This window comes from Camponotus vicinus, unplaced genomic scaffold (genome assembly GCF_025532165.1).
Source record: "Camponotus vicinus isolate PSW18456_S1 unplaced genomic scaffold, iyCamVici1.0 SCAF_3, whole genome shotgun sequence".
Classification (NCBI taxonomy): Eukaryota; Metazoa; Arthropoda; class Insecta; order Hymenoptera; family Formicidae; genus Camponotus; species Camponotus vicinus.
The window spans coordinates 18537208-18549666 of NW_028141967.1; the positions used below are offsets into that span (position 1 = coordinate 18537208).

General features: G+C 34.1%; 2 protein-coding genes and 1 long non-coding RNA gene across 5 annotated transcripts in view; 1 reads left to right on the plus strand and 2 right to left on the minus strand.

Moving 5' to 3' along the window:
• Positions 1–10008, plus strand: part of LOC145969452 (proto-oncogene tyrosine-protein kinase ROS-like) — a 12547-nt gene extending 2539 nt beyond the window's left edge. Inside the window, exons 5-16 of one of the 2 annotated variants that reach the window (XM_083095596.1) lie at positions 478–834; positions 1074–1377; positions 1707–2030; positions 2171–2772; positions 2894–3547; positions 3764–5172; positions 5353–5787; positions 5934–6157; positions 6292–6762; positions 6989–7352; positions 7929–7982; positions 8275–10008. In XM_083095596.1, the coding sequence (XP_082951722.1) occupies positions 478–834; positions 1074–1377; positions 1707–2030; positions 2171–2772; positions 2894–3547; positions 3764–5172; positions 5353–5787; positions 5934–6157; positions 6292–6762; positions 6989–7352; positions 7929–7982; positions 8275–9155 (6079 nt within the window). In that variant the 3' untranslated portion in view covers positions 9156–10008. The remainder of the gene's footprint in view (positions 1–477; positions 835–1073; positions 1378–1706; positions 2031–2170; positions 2773–2893; positions 3548–3763; positions 5173–5352; positions 5788–5933; positions 6158–6291; positions 6763–6988; positions 7353–7928; positions 7983–8274) is intronic. The other variant, XM_083095597.1, reaches the window with a different exon arrangement.
• Positions 8016–10243, minus strand: LOC145969457 (uncharacterized). The gene is made up of 2 exons (XR_014438101.1): positions 8449–10243; positions 8016–8384 (listed from the first exon to the last, which is right to left on the minus strand). It is a non-coding gene; the product is annotated as an uncharacterized LOC145969457 (long non-coding RNA).
• Positions 10244–10261: 18 nt separating this feature from the next.
• Positions 10262–11952, minus strand: LOC145969455 (smad nuclear-interacting protein 1). Of its 2 annotated transcripts, none has more exons than XM_083095602.1 (3): positions 11848–11952; positions 10859–11778; positions 10262–10545 (listed from the first exon to the last, which is right to left on the minus strand). In XM_083095602.1, exon 2 carries the CDS (start codon positions 11762–11764, stop codon positions 10859–10861), a length of 906 nt encoding a protein of 301 aa, XP_082951728.1. In that variant the 5' UTR covers positions 11765–11778; positions 11848–11952; the 3' UTR covers positions 10262–10545. The 2 variants fall into 2 exon arrangements, with proteins under 2 accessions (XP_082951728.1, XP_082951729.1); XM_083095603.1 differs by having other exon boundaries at positions 11852–11871.
• Between the last annotated feature and the right edge of the window lie 507 nt (positions 11953–12459).

Genomic DNA, 12459 nt, shown 5'->3' on the forward strand with positions numbered 1-12459 from the left:
ACGTATAACCGTACGTATAATCGTGTTTGAATGTAATAATTAAATGTACATAATATTGTTAGAAATTCTAAAACAGAAAATAATTTATAAACAATAAAACGATAAATCTTTTTAAGAAAGACAGTTCCTATATTGAGCTGTTCGCTTAACAATATCTTCGAGATACGGTTGTTCGGAGTTCACTTGAAACTATTACACGTTTCTATTATTAAAACGATATAATAATAATAATTTTATTGAATATACACAGTAGTGTATACTGTGAATAGCATTTACAGTAGTACTATATATATTACATATATGACAGTCGTTTAATATTTTTCTCGGCATAATTTCTCTCAAAAAAAAATTTAAAAATACTAAATATATTAATCAAATAATAAGTGTTTAATATAAGATTCTCCTTTTTGATTTTTTGACTTCAAAACTCATTTTATTTATTTCGAGATGACATATAATAAATATCCTCATCTTCAGGTCCGACACTAATTTCATCAGTGTGAACATATTGATGAATGCAAGCCAACCCATTCCCGTTCCAGTAAATCCACCTACGGGAGTACAAGCTGTCCTAGGAGCAGAAAAAGCCAAGATCTCCTGGCAAGCTCCTCATTTACTAGGTTCTCAAGGAAAAGGTGCTTATCAAAACTGGTCATATGAGCTTGAAATAATAGACGAATCGACTGGCGAAACTATTCATCAGAAAGATATCGTTGGATTGTCACATACTGTCTATCATTTGCGAGAAAAGTCGGAATATTCCATCAAAGCTGCGGCATACACGAATGCTGGTAGAGGACCATGGTCCGCGGAGTTTCGCGGGCGAACTTTAACGTAATGTTAATTAATAATTTTATTAAACTAAATAATAATAAAAATATGATAGATTCTTTTATACTGAGAGAGTTTTGGATATTTTCCTTTTATCTTCTTTCTTTTTCTCTCTACATGTTCTTTATTTGTCTTTTTAATTTTTTAATTAAAATTTTATATACATGTAAGATTTTTGAAAAAATGTTTCTTTTACATTACGTTGGTTCTTCCTGATTTACTAAATTAAATTATATATTTAGAGATGGTTCGCACGCGTCTATTTTGTGGTCGTCGAACGAGGGACTTTTGAGAAGCGACGTAACCGGTGAAAATATAGATACGCTCGTTTCTAAAACAAATCTGAGAGAGTCCGAGAGTGAATTCCACATTGTCGACGTTAGCTGGTATAAGGATGTGCTGTACATAGTAGGAAATAATTCCGCGCTATATTGTTATAATGTTAGCACTCATCAGCTGACGAGGCTTATCACGCATTCGGTGGGGAGTGTCGCCGTGGATTGGTTATCGAAGAAGTTGTATTGGGCGAATCCAAAGCAACAGATAGTAAGTATAATTAAATATATTTTAACTTAAAATGAATTAGAATACGCAATTTTTTGCATGAATGTTATCATAATTTTGACAGTAATGTTTTTGAAATATCTCAATATCTAGATTGTATAAACTCTTATAATTATAATTTAATATAAAATATTTGTTTTATATTACCAATTTTATTTTAATTCTGTAAAGCGTGTGCCGTTACACTACAAGAATCTATAACTATTATAATAAAGAATTTTTGTTAAAGTAATGTCAAAAATATACTCTATTTGATTTCAAGAATACTTTATAGAAAAGTTTTACATAGCAATATTATCTTAACTTTATAGATAACAAGAGCAAATTTGAATGGATCTCAACAAGAGCCGATGTCTATCTTAGCAATCGTGAAAGAACTTATGATCGATTCTCTAGAAGCATACTTGTATTGGTCTACTGGTCACGCTGTGGAGGTTGTACGATTGAATGGCCAGAACAGGAGATATTATCATTCGGATGAAATTTTTAATGGCAAACAAGTAATGGGACTCACACTCGACACCGAAAATAGATATGTCTATTGGATCGTTCGAAGCTACGAAAGCGGATCCATCGTTTATCGAGCACCTACATCCGAAAGAATTCCAATGAATCACAAAATCGTTCCGGAAAAGGTATATTTAATTAATTAGTATATTTAAGCTTAGTATATTTAATTAATTTTTCTATTTAAAATACTATTATTTCTAATAATAATATTATTCTAAAATTAGAATATTATTATTTCTAATAAACAATAAATTTGTATTTCAAGGTTTCTGTTTTGAAAGATCCAAATGTGCAAGGACCTCTATGTTATTTCTCCGAGCATCTGCTATGGCTGCAGGATGGTATGAATGCAGTGATCGGCGATCTCTCTGGTCAAAATACCGCCGTGATCAACGGAATCACTTTATCCGGCTTACATATGGTGGCCGTTATGGATCCCGCGCTTCATCAATACCCGAAGAATTTAACTTCGGAAACCGTAATGGTTTCGCCGAACGCTGTCGACATTAATAGCATAAGAGTCGAAGGAACTTGGAGAAATTTTAACATATCATGGGATCCAGTGGAAAACGTTAATTATGGCACGGTTTTCTACGAAGTAAAGTTCGCGGATTACATCAATACGAATTCGAACCCGGAAATCACGAACGAAACGACAATACCGTATAACAACTCGGATCAAATTCTTCCTTATTCCGTCCTGGAGGTTACTGTAAAAGCTTTTACTTACTGGGAATCGGCACATAATTCGCGGAAGATCTTGAAATCACCGGAGAGCATGCCGACTCAGCCGATGTTTCCTAGGGCTTTCGTGGACAAAGAGTTCCGTCATGAGTTCATAACAAACGATCGTCTCGTGATATTCAGGTGAAGAATCTGAAATTTTACCATCTTTTATTTTTTCTTACGTTTAATGACATATATACAAGATTTGAGTCTGTTATAGATTTATTGTAAGCAATTAAAATGTCTCTTAATCTTTTTATAGATGGAATCAGCCCCAGTTTACAAACGGAGTGATTGAAAGATACATGGTCCAATATTGGTCCATCGAAAATCAAAACCGAATTCAACTCTACAACGATCAGAACATCCCAGCCTCGACATTGGAGTATACAGCACATAATCTAAGACGCAATATGACATATTACTTTCAAGTACGAGCATATACCAAAATTGGTCCTGGTCCTTACACGGATGTAATCGACGTGTCGACCACGTACGAGAATCCGGTGCCTCAATTATTGGTCGCCACCGCGGATGCTGTAAGAATGTCTGACTTGGATCGAGAGATTAATTACACGCTCACTAGGCATAGCGCGACAGACGTCAATTATCTGGAGTTTGAAAATGAAATTTATTGGATTAGTGAGATGCAGGAGTTAGTGACATCGGAGATCAACGGAGCCAACGCCACAAAAATACTTGCTTTGAAAAATAGCGCGCACAGCCTTTGCATCGATTGGGTAGCAAGAAATCTGTATTGGACAGAATATAATAGTACTAATTCATATAATCGAGAAAATAGCGGCTATATCATGAAACTGGACTTATCTATGTGGAAAGTTGGCGAAGTTAAATATAACAATATTGTAAGAAGAGGAAGATATATTCCAGTTTTAGATATACTGCCGTCTTTGAGGTATGCTGATTTTTATTCATCTGAAATAAAACATTAACTTCATTTATCTCTTTTTTATAAATATTTAAAAAACTTATTTTTGTAACTAATATCATAAATTATGTAATCTCAAACCATTGCACAAGATTATTAAAAATTGTAAATTCATTAAATTTTGTTATATTTCGTTCAAATAATATTACAAAATATAATTAAAATATAACACATATTTTCTAGATCTTTATATTGGATTGAAGCGACAAATGATCGAGGTATAATAATGCAATCGGATCTCGACGGGAGAAACGTGCAACCATTTTTCAAAAATAATGCAAATAAGACATGTACCTGTCCATTTAGTTCATCGGTAATGCCGATGATGACAGTTGATAAAACTAATATCCAAAAACCGATGATATACTGGGTATCAATGGAGGGACATTTAAACGTAGCTGACATTTACGGTTGCATGTGCAATGTAGTATTACACGCGGGCTTCAAAACAGCGACTCTCACGTCTCTCACGGTTGACAAGGTGAACATCTACTGGTCCAATGCGACAGAAAATCGAATCTATTTCATGAGAAAAGAGTATCCTTTTTCCGTGGACAAAGAAAATATGTCTAAACCGGAGATAAAGAACCTCTATCTGCCTAACGTACGTCACATCACAGCCTTCGGCAAATCTCTACAAGCTTATCCTACAACGAAATGTCTGATACCTCGCCGAAAAGCTTACACTATCGAACGAGTGAATGCAACGGCGACTAGTATCGTCGTCAATCTTCCGGAGACGAGTCCCGAGATCGGTTGCGAGAATTATAGTTTACCCAGCACGCTATACATTATCCATGTACATTGTCAAGAGTGCGAAGGTTTCGAGTTGCGGACATATGAGCGACATTACGAGATCCAGAATCTGAAGCCATTCACAAACTACACGTTGCAGTTAATATTGAGTAATGTTTACATCAAACAATTCAACCTGCCTACCTTATCAGGCTTAGATGTAGTGCTGATGACTGATCCAGGCAAACCTTACGCACCGGAAAACTTTACGGTTCAAGTGCTAACGCCAACCTTGGCAGCGGTTTATTGGATGCCGCCTAAGATATTAAATTGTGCGGCTGTGCATTACGAGGTACATTGGATATCGCCTCTCTTGGTGAACGGGTCTCGACACAAGGGCGAACAGGTGATAAAGGATAAGCTCCAACTTACGGAGGATGGCAGGTTTTTCACGATGCTGAAGCCGTTCCTGCCAAACCAGGAGTATCAGGTATACGTGCGTGTGTATCCCGTCAATTTTACCAATTTATACAATGAGACCCTTAAAAAAACTATCAACATGTATTCGGAACCGAACAATTTAACTCTAAGCGGAAGAAGCGTGAATAGTATGAATATTTCTTGGATCCCGAACATCAATCTAACGATCGAGTACACGCTACAATACAAGGATGTTTCGTTGGACACGCGATGGCAAATCGCAGACAGCTTTGAGTTGAAACAGTACAAAATAACATATCATATAAGAAATTTACAACCGCGTACATTGTATAAATTTCGTCTGATATTGAAATATTCCACATATGCGGAGGACTTTATATGGCCGTCTGATGAAAGATTTACATTTCAAACGTTAGGTAAGTAAATAAAAACATAAAATAGAAAGTATTTAATATACTTATTATGAGAGCTTAGATGAGAGTATTTTCTAAATTTGCTATAGAGAGACGCTAATAAAATTTCAAATGGAAATAGTATATTAAAGTAAAATAAAACAAAGAAATATATTATTTATAATTATCTCTTGTATAATAAAGGTGATGTCCCGAGCGCTCCTGGAAAACCTACGGTAACGAGGCTTCGAAATTCTGTATACCAATTAAATTGGGAACCTGCTCAAGCTCATGGTTCACAAGTAACTTTATATCGATTGGAAGGCTTAATCACCGACGACAATTACAAACAAGATAACGAAGCCGCCGAGAACGAATACTGGAATTTATATTATAATGGAACGGATAATTACTGGATAATTACCGGAGACATGGATCAGAAATACATAAAATTTCGCGTGCGAGCTAAAAATGCCTATGGTTTCGGCGCTTGGAGTGAATCAAGCTCGATCATTGATCTAACAGAATCTACCGGAGGATTAATAAATATAACTACACAGCAGCACTTACCATTCATGTTAGGCCTTATTGTAATCGTTATTATTATAATGTTGGTTTGCTCCTGTTATTTTTTCTGCCGTAAGTATGTTTAGTAACTCAAGTGTTTAATTGTGAGTTTATTCAGATATAATATATGGAATTCATGAAAAAGAAATAGTATGTTGATAAAAAATAATATATATTGGCAATGTAGTATTAGACAAATGTATCATGACGTTATCTAGCAGTTTACCGACAACGCAAAGAAGATAAAAAGGCAGTTCTACCTCCAATAATATCCGACGTCGAATTAGCAACTCTTCGCGAGATACCTCGCGGGAACTTTGTTCAATCTAACGTATTATACGCTTCTACGTTGCAAAATGATCCGGATGATTCTGCGTTGCCTAAAATCAAACAAGAACAAATCACGTTAGCAAAATTTCTAGGTAGTGGTGCATTCGGAAAGGTACAAAAATTAGTTTTTTTTTAACATTTCCTCTATACAATATATATATTGTTACATATGAATTTATATTCTTATATAAATATATGAAATTTGCATTTTAAATAATTTTTAAATTAATTCTGAATATTTTGCAGGTATTTCAGGGAGTAGCCAAGGATTTAGAAGGGCCGGGCATAACACCTGTTGCTATAAAGATGCTGCGAAAGGATGCTTCTTCGCAAGAGAAAACAGAATTTTTGCAAGAGGCCAGACTAATGAGCCATTTTCGACATAAACATGTGTTAAGGCTATTAGGCGTTTGTTTGGACACCGATCCTCCCTTACTCGTATTGGAATTAATGGAAGCTGGTGATCTGTTGAGTTATTTGAGAGAGAATCGAGCCTTACAACCCACAGATTCGCGCGCTTTGCGTCTGCAAGATTTGCTCGCCATGTGCGAAGATGTTGCGCGGGGCTGTCGTTATCTGGAGGAATTGCATTTCGTGCACAGAGATCTCGCGTGTAGAAATTGTTTGGTGTCAGCGAGGGATCGTGAGAATCGTGTCGTGAAAATCGGTGACTTTGGACTAGCTAGAGATATTTACAAGAATGATTACTACCGTAAGGTAAATGCAATTTTTGAAAATGATAAAGAAACTTTTACAAACTACTCATCTATACTTTCACGTAAAAATAATATTATATACGCTAGACAAAATTTAAAAAAATAATTTTTTTTTTTTCTTTATAAAGAGATACATAAGTTAAAATGATTTTAGCACGTAATGCATGCTTATTTAAAAAATTAAAAGCTTGAGCGAAAGAGTTAATTAGCAAAAATCACGTTTTTAGGAAGGGGAAGGTCTATTACCTGTTCGCTGGATGGCACCGGAATCCTTGGTGGATGGGATATTTACTTCACAGAGTGACGTTTGGGCATTCGGTGTGTTAATATGGGAAATTACGTCGTTGGGTCAGCAACCTTATCCTGCCAGGACTAATCTCGAAGTGTTACATTACGTGCGTGCGGGTGGTAGGCTGCCGAAACCTCTCAACTGTCCAGCGACATTGCATCAATTAATGATGCGTTGCTGGGACACAGCGGATGCTAGGCCAAGCTTCAAGATTTGTCTAGAAAACATCGTCGCCTTGAGAAGCAACATAGAAGACGCAATATTGAGTCCAGTGCATACTGGACAATATTTAACTCGCAGAGGTAAGTTAATATTAATTTTTTTTCATATCATTGCATGAAGCAATTAATTTCTACAAATCAACAGAATGTTAACTGAGAAAATGCAACTTTTTTTTACTTGCACCTGCATTATATATAAAATATTTAATGCTTTCATGAATCACTCGTTTTGCTATTATAATATGGTTACACACATTAATATGAAAATTAAGTGTTTCTTTCACATGGATAGAAGAGAAATGAATGAGACAAAGCACATAATATTTTATAATGCATACGATAGCTTACAAATTATAAATGGTTAATTGCAAGGAAACATTTTCTACAAATTGTTATTAAATTAAAAATGCAAAATGATAAATAAAACTTATACTAATTTATTATTTTTTAAATTAATTTCAATTACAAATACATCAATCAAATATCATCATTTTTTATCGAAAAATATAAGCATGTTTCTCATACATTCAACTCGACATTATTAAAATCACATATAACGAAATATCATTATCATCTGCTTTTTTAATCTTCAAATGTACTGGAAATATTACTCTTTGCTTAAATACATATTTATCATTGCATGGCTCGTGCTTACAGGCGTGTCTAACATGGCTTACTTTGCTGACAAGAATCAAAATCATAATAATTCAGGTGGGTTTCAATAAACATCATCTGCTTCTATCATTCTACGCTAAGAGGAAATATATTTTCATTTGTTATTACTACAAGTTCATATTTCTTCTGCAATTATAATTAATCCATATACATAATTTACAAGATAATATAAAAATAACACATGTATAAAAGATACAAAAAAAATCATATCAAGATATTAAAAAATTATTGTTTTTTTATAAAAAAATATATTTTTCTACAAGTTTTGCAATTCATAAGATTCTCTAATATATTTTACTATAAATTGTAATCGTGATACTCTGTATAGGAAACTCCTGGAAGTCCAGCAGCTCCGAGGGAAGCCGAGATATGCAACCTTTCCTCCAAAATTCAAACTATGCCATGCTCAATCGACAATCCGGTGAGGTTCCGAAGTATCTAGAATTATTAGCGGATAACGAGGATGTCTTAAAAGAAAATCCTACGAATGGTTACGAAGTACCTCGTTCGAGTCAGATCTCGGATCAAAATTTAGCAAATATAAACATGATTAATTGCATAAATCAAGATCGTAAATGCAGTTTGCCCACCGAGATCACACAGGAATGTAAGGAACATTCCACGGAAGAACGGAAGCAATCTGATGGAAAATTATATGAAAAGAGATCATCGATCACTAGTCTGAATTTGCCAGATCGAAAGGGTGCGTCGATTTCGGGGATACCTGAAAAATACAATACATTGGACAGCTCGAAGTCGGTGAACTCAGTTGCAAAGACGATACCAAAGAGGGATTCTTTCTCGTCCTTGAACGGACGAAAATACAGGACTGATTTAAGCGGACGAAGGGATTCTGAGACGAGCATCGAGGGTAGGAGCTCTAGTTCGCACAGCTTGGCGCCTTCCACGCGTCCCAGTTCGTCCTTGATCAATTCGCAAACAGTCCTCCCATGTCTGAAGCTCAACGTCCTCGCGAGCGTTGCAGGAAACGGAGAAGTGCCTTCGAACGAGAACGCGATGACAAAGTGTACATTACCGAAGATCCAAAAGACTCACTCAAACTTGCAAAATGGCAAGGCAAATATACCGCTTGTAATAAATAGCGCGTTATTGAATCTACTGCGACAAACGCCTGTAGTTGAGGAAGGCAACAACATTGTAACGTATACAAATATAAGTGCGGATGCTGTCAGAGTGAATGGATCATAAATCGTTGATCGTAGTGAATCTAAAAAAAAATGAAAATTTTATGAATTATTTTTGAATTGACAAATAATTATCAAAGTTAATAATTAAATGTTCTGAGTTATGCTCGAGTAGATCTATAGGACTTGGAACAACAAATAATTACAATGACAATAATTTCTAGATTATTACGAGGTACTATTTTCTCCATGGCGTTTTTTTGTAAGTGATTTTTATGGTAGACTTATTTCAAGATCTGTTTAGATGGATTTATTTTGTTAATTCGTTGAAAGATACAGCTAGTACGATTTTGCTCAAAAAATTTTTTTTTTTTTATTTTAGCACAGGTGCCTTTTAAATATATATGAAATACACATCACATATTAAAAAACTCTGCTTATATTAAAATTGGAGCATCTTATATGTAAAGAAAATGAAAAGTTACAGCAAACAGAGTTAAATAGCTTTAAACTGCCATTATAATGTACATATATCAACTTTTATACTCAAAAACTTACGCAACTTATGGCAGACCGTTTTGTGACATATAGATATTGCGCGATTTTAATAATAATCGCAAAACTGTTATTTAATATAAGAATATGTTAATGATAAATGAGAGAAGTACAGTTAATTTTATAATCACTATATTTCAAATAATATATTTATTGAATAACTTACGAAATTTCTCACTGTTCATTGTACAAATTTCATATTTGATAATTAAAGAATAATATGGAAAGTGATATAAAAATTGTTAAGTTTTCTATATAGTTTTAATGATATAAAATTGTATATGTATAAAATCTTATTTTGAAAAGATAAGTTTTTTAATGTATAAAATCTCATGAAATTTACACCAATGGACTGATTACGCTTGAAGTTTAGATTTCAAGTTGCCTTATATACATATATATAAGAATATATTTTATATATGTATATGTATATAATCAATCAGTGAATAGGATTAATAATTGTAAATAATATATAAATATATATAAAAGTGAGTTTTAATTAATTTAACGAAAAAATTATACCTATACAAAATATATTCTTTTCTTTAACTTCCTTTAAAATATTTATAAAATATCACAGTAAAATGTAAAAGTGGAAAATGAATTACCATCAAATTTTGGATTTTCAATATATTTTTCAGGAACTTTCGAGAGCTGTTATCTTACATCCCTTCAAAGTATATAACATTTAATACGCATAAAAGGGTCTCTTCAAAGGTCCAAAAGGGTTTTGTATCTATACACATATTGAAACTTTCCTCTCATATCTCAGATATATATCTCTCATATATATCTCTCAGATATATCTTGTCCTCTTGATTCTCCAGATGTATCAATTTGATTTATATATCAGTCTCCATATATATTCATTAGATGTTTTTCTCTGTTAAAATTAAATCCTAAAAAATAGAAAAGACAAATATATTTTAATTAGTTGAAATAATAAGAACAAATAATAATATGTTCAATCATATAAGAGTTAATGTAAGAAGGAAAGAGAAATCATTATTAATGTAAAATTTGTATCGCGTTACATTTTATCATTAATAAGAAAATATTAGGCATCTTTTTTTTCTTTTTTCCATAAAATATATTTATAAATAACTCTAAATTTTAATGCTTAATTAAGTTTATGCACACATATATACTCTATCTTATATAAATATGTAATACAATAAGTATAATACAGTATAGAACAACAAAATTATTTACCTAAGTTTCATTTGTAAGAGGTACATCATCATCCAAAGAATCATCCTTACTGTGTTCATGCAATAAGACATAGTCTCTTGTACTGAAGCCAAATCGTATTACGTCCTTTTCTAACAATTCATGATATCTTCTTGGTTCTAACTTTACATTATTTACAAATGTTCCATTTGCTGATTCTAAGTCAATAATATATGGTCGTATTCTCCTACCTTCGATACCTCCTTCTTTTTGATAGGAAACTAAACGATATTGCAGAGCAGCATGTTGCTTGGAACACGAGGGATGATCTAAAGGTATATCGGCTACTTTACGATCTCTACCCATAAGATAAGCTGACTGTCGATGGATATATAATGTAGGCAATGCTTTCTCGCCTTTGAAAGGATACAATCTCCATCTGCGCTTGGGTTTCTTGGCATCTTGCGGTTCAGAATATTTGATAACTACTCCATTAACAGTATTAGCATCCTCTGTTAATTTTCCCGATACTTCGAAGTTGGGCTTTTCTTTTTCAGTCTTTATGTTCGATTTTCCCCACTCAGAAGATTCTGTCTTAACTTTTACATCCTCTGAGCTCCTCTTTTGTTTATGTTGATCATTGCGTCTTCTTCCAGTATCATCCCTTCTGTCTCTACTTCTACTCCTATCATTGCGTTCTCTGTATCTAGAATGACTATTCTCTCTTCTTCCTGGCGATCTTTCGTATTTTTTCTTCCCATTCTGCTTCTCATCGTCTCTTCTGGAGTGCTCGCGTCTACCACCTCTGTGATCTCTGTCTCTACTCCTTTCCCTCTGCGATCTATCTCTGTGAGAATCGTTACTCCTCTCACGTCTGTCCTCTTTGTTATTTTTATACATATCCCTTCGCTCTGCACCGTTGCTGTGACTCGATCGCCAATTTGACATATTTCTCAACTTTACTAAGAAATAAGAAATAATTAATATCGTGAATAAAATCGTCAATATCGACACAATATAACCTAACCTACCTACAAATCTATTCGATTACATTCACCAGAGAAAAGAGAGAGCAGAGAGAGTCTGCGTTCCAGCGATGTCAACATGAGGACGCGGTGGCCCGATTGACCACGTCGCCAATTGGCCAATTCAAAATAGGACTCTCTGATTGGTCAATCGTTGCTAATTACCCTAGGCACAGGTAGATATAATTGGCTGTCAATCGCAACGTGGTCAAACGGGACGCTCTCGTGGTTCTCTGATGGTGTGTGTGAACCGCGTTCTCGTTCCGATATAAACCAGAGAGAAGACTGAGAGATGTCATGGCCTGCTTTTAGGTGATCCCTAAAAGCGATACTCCCTCTATGGACATTGAAAACGTGGACATGAACTATAAAGCCAATGTCCATGAATGTTCTCAGAGGGTAATACATAATGTGCACAATTTCTGGTTTTGTTCCGTGCTATGTGCACGAAATGCCGGTAGCACCAGTGCTGTATAATAAGATACTTATGTATGTAAATTGATAGTAAATAAATTATTCAATCGCGAAAGATACTGTAATATTCAAAGAAATAAATATTTTTATATATTCATTGTCATATTTATATCTTTTTATTTACAAAACACAAAATGCCTGCTG

Excerpts from the sequence above, each read along its gene's own strand:
- LOC145969455 (XM_083095602.1), bottom strand. The coding sequence starts at position 11,764 with ATGTCAAATTGGCGATCGAGTCACAGCAACGGTGCAGAGCGAAGGGAT.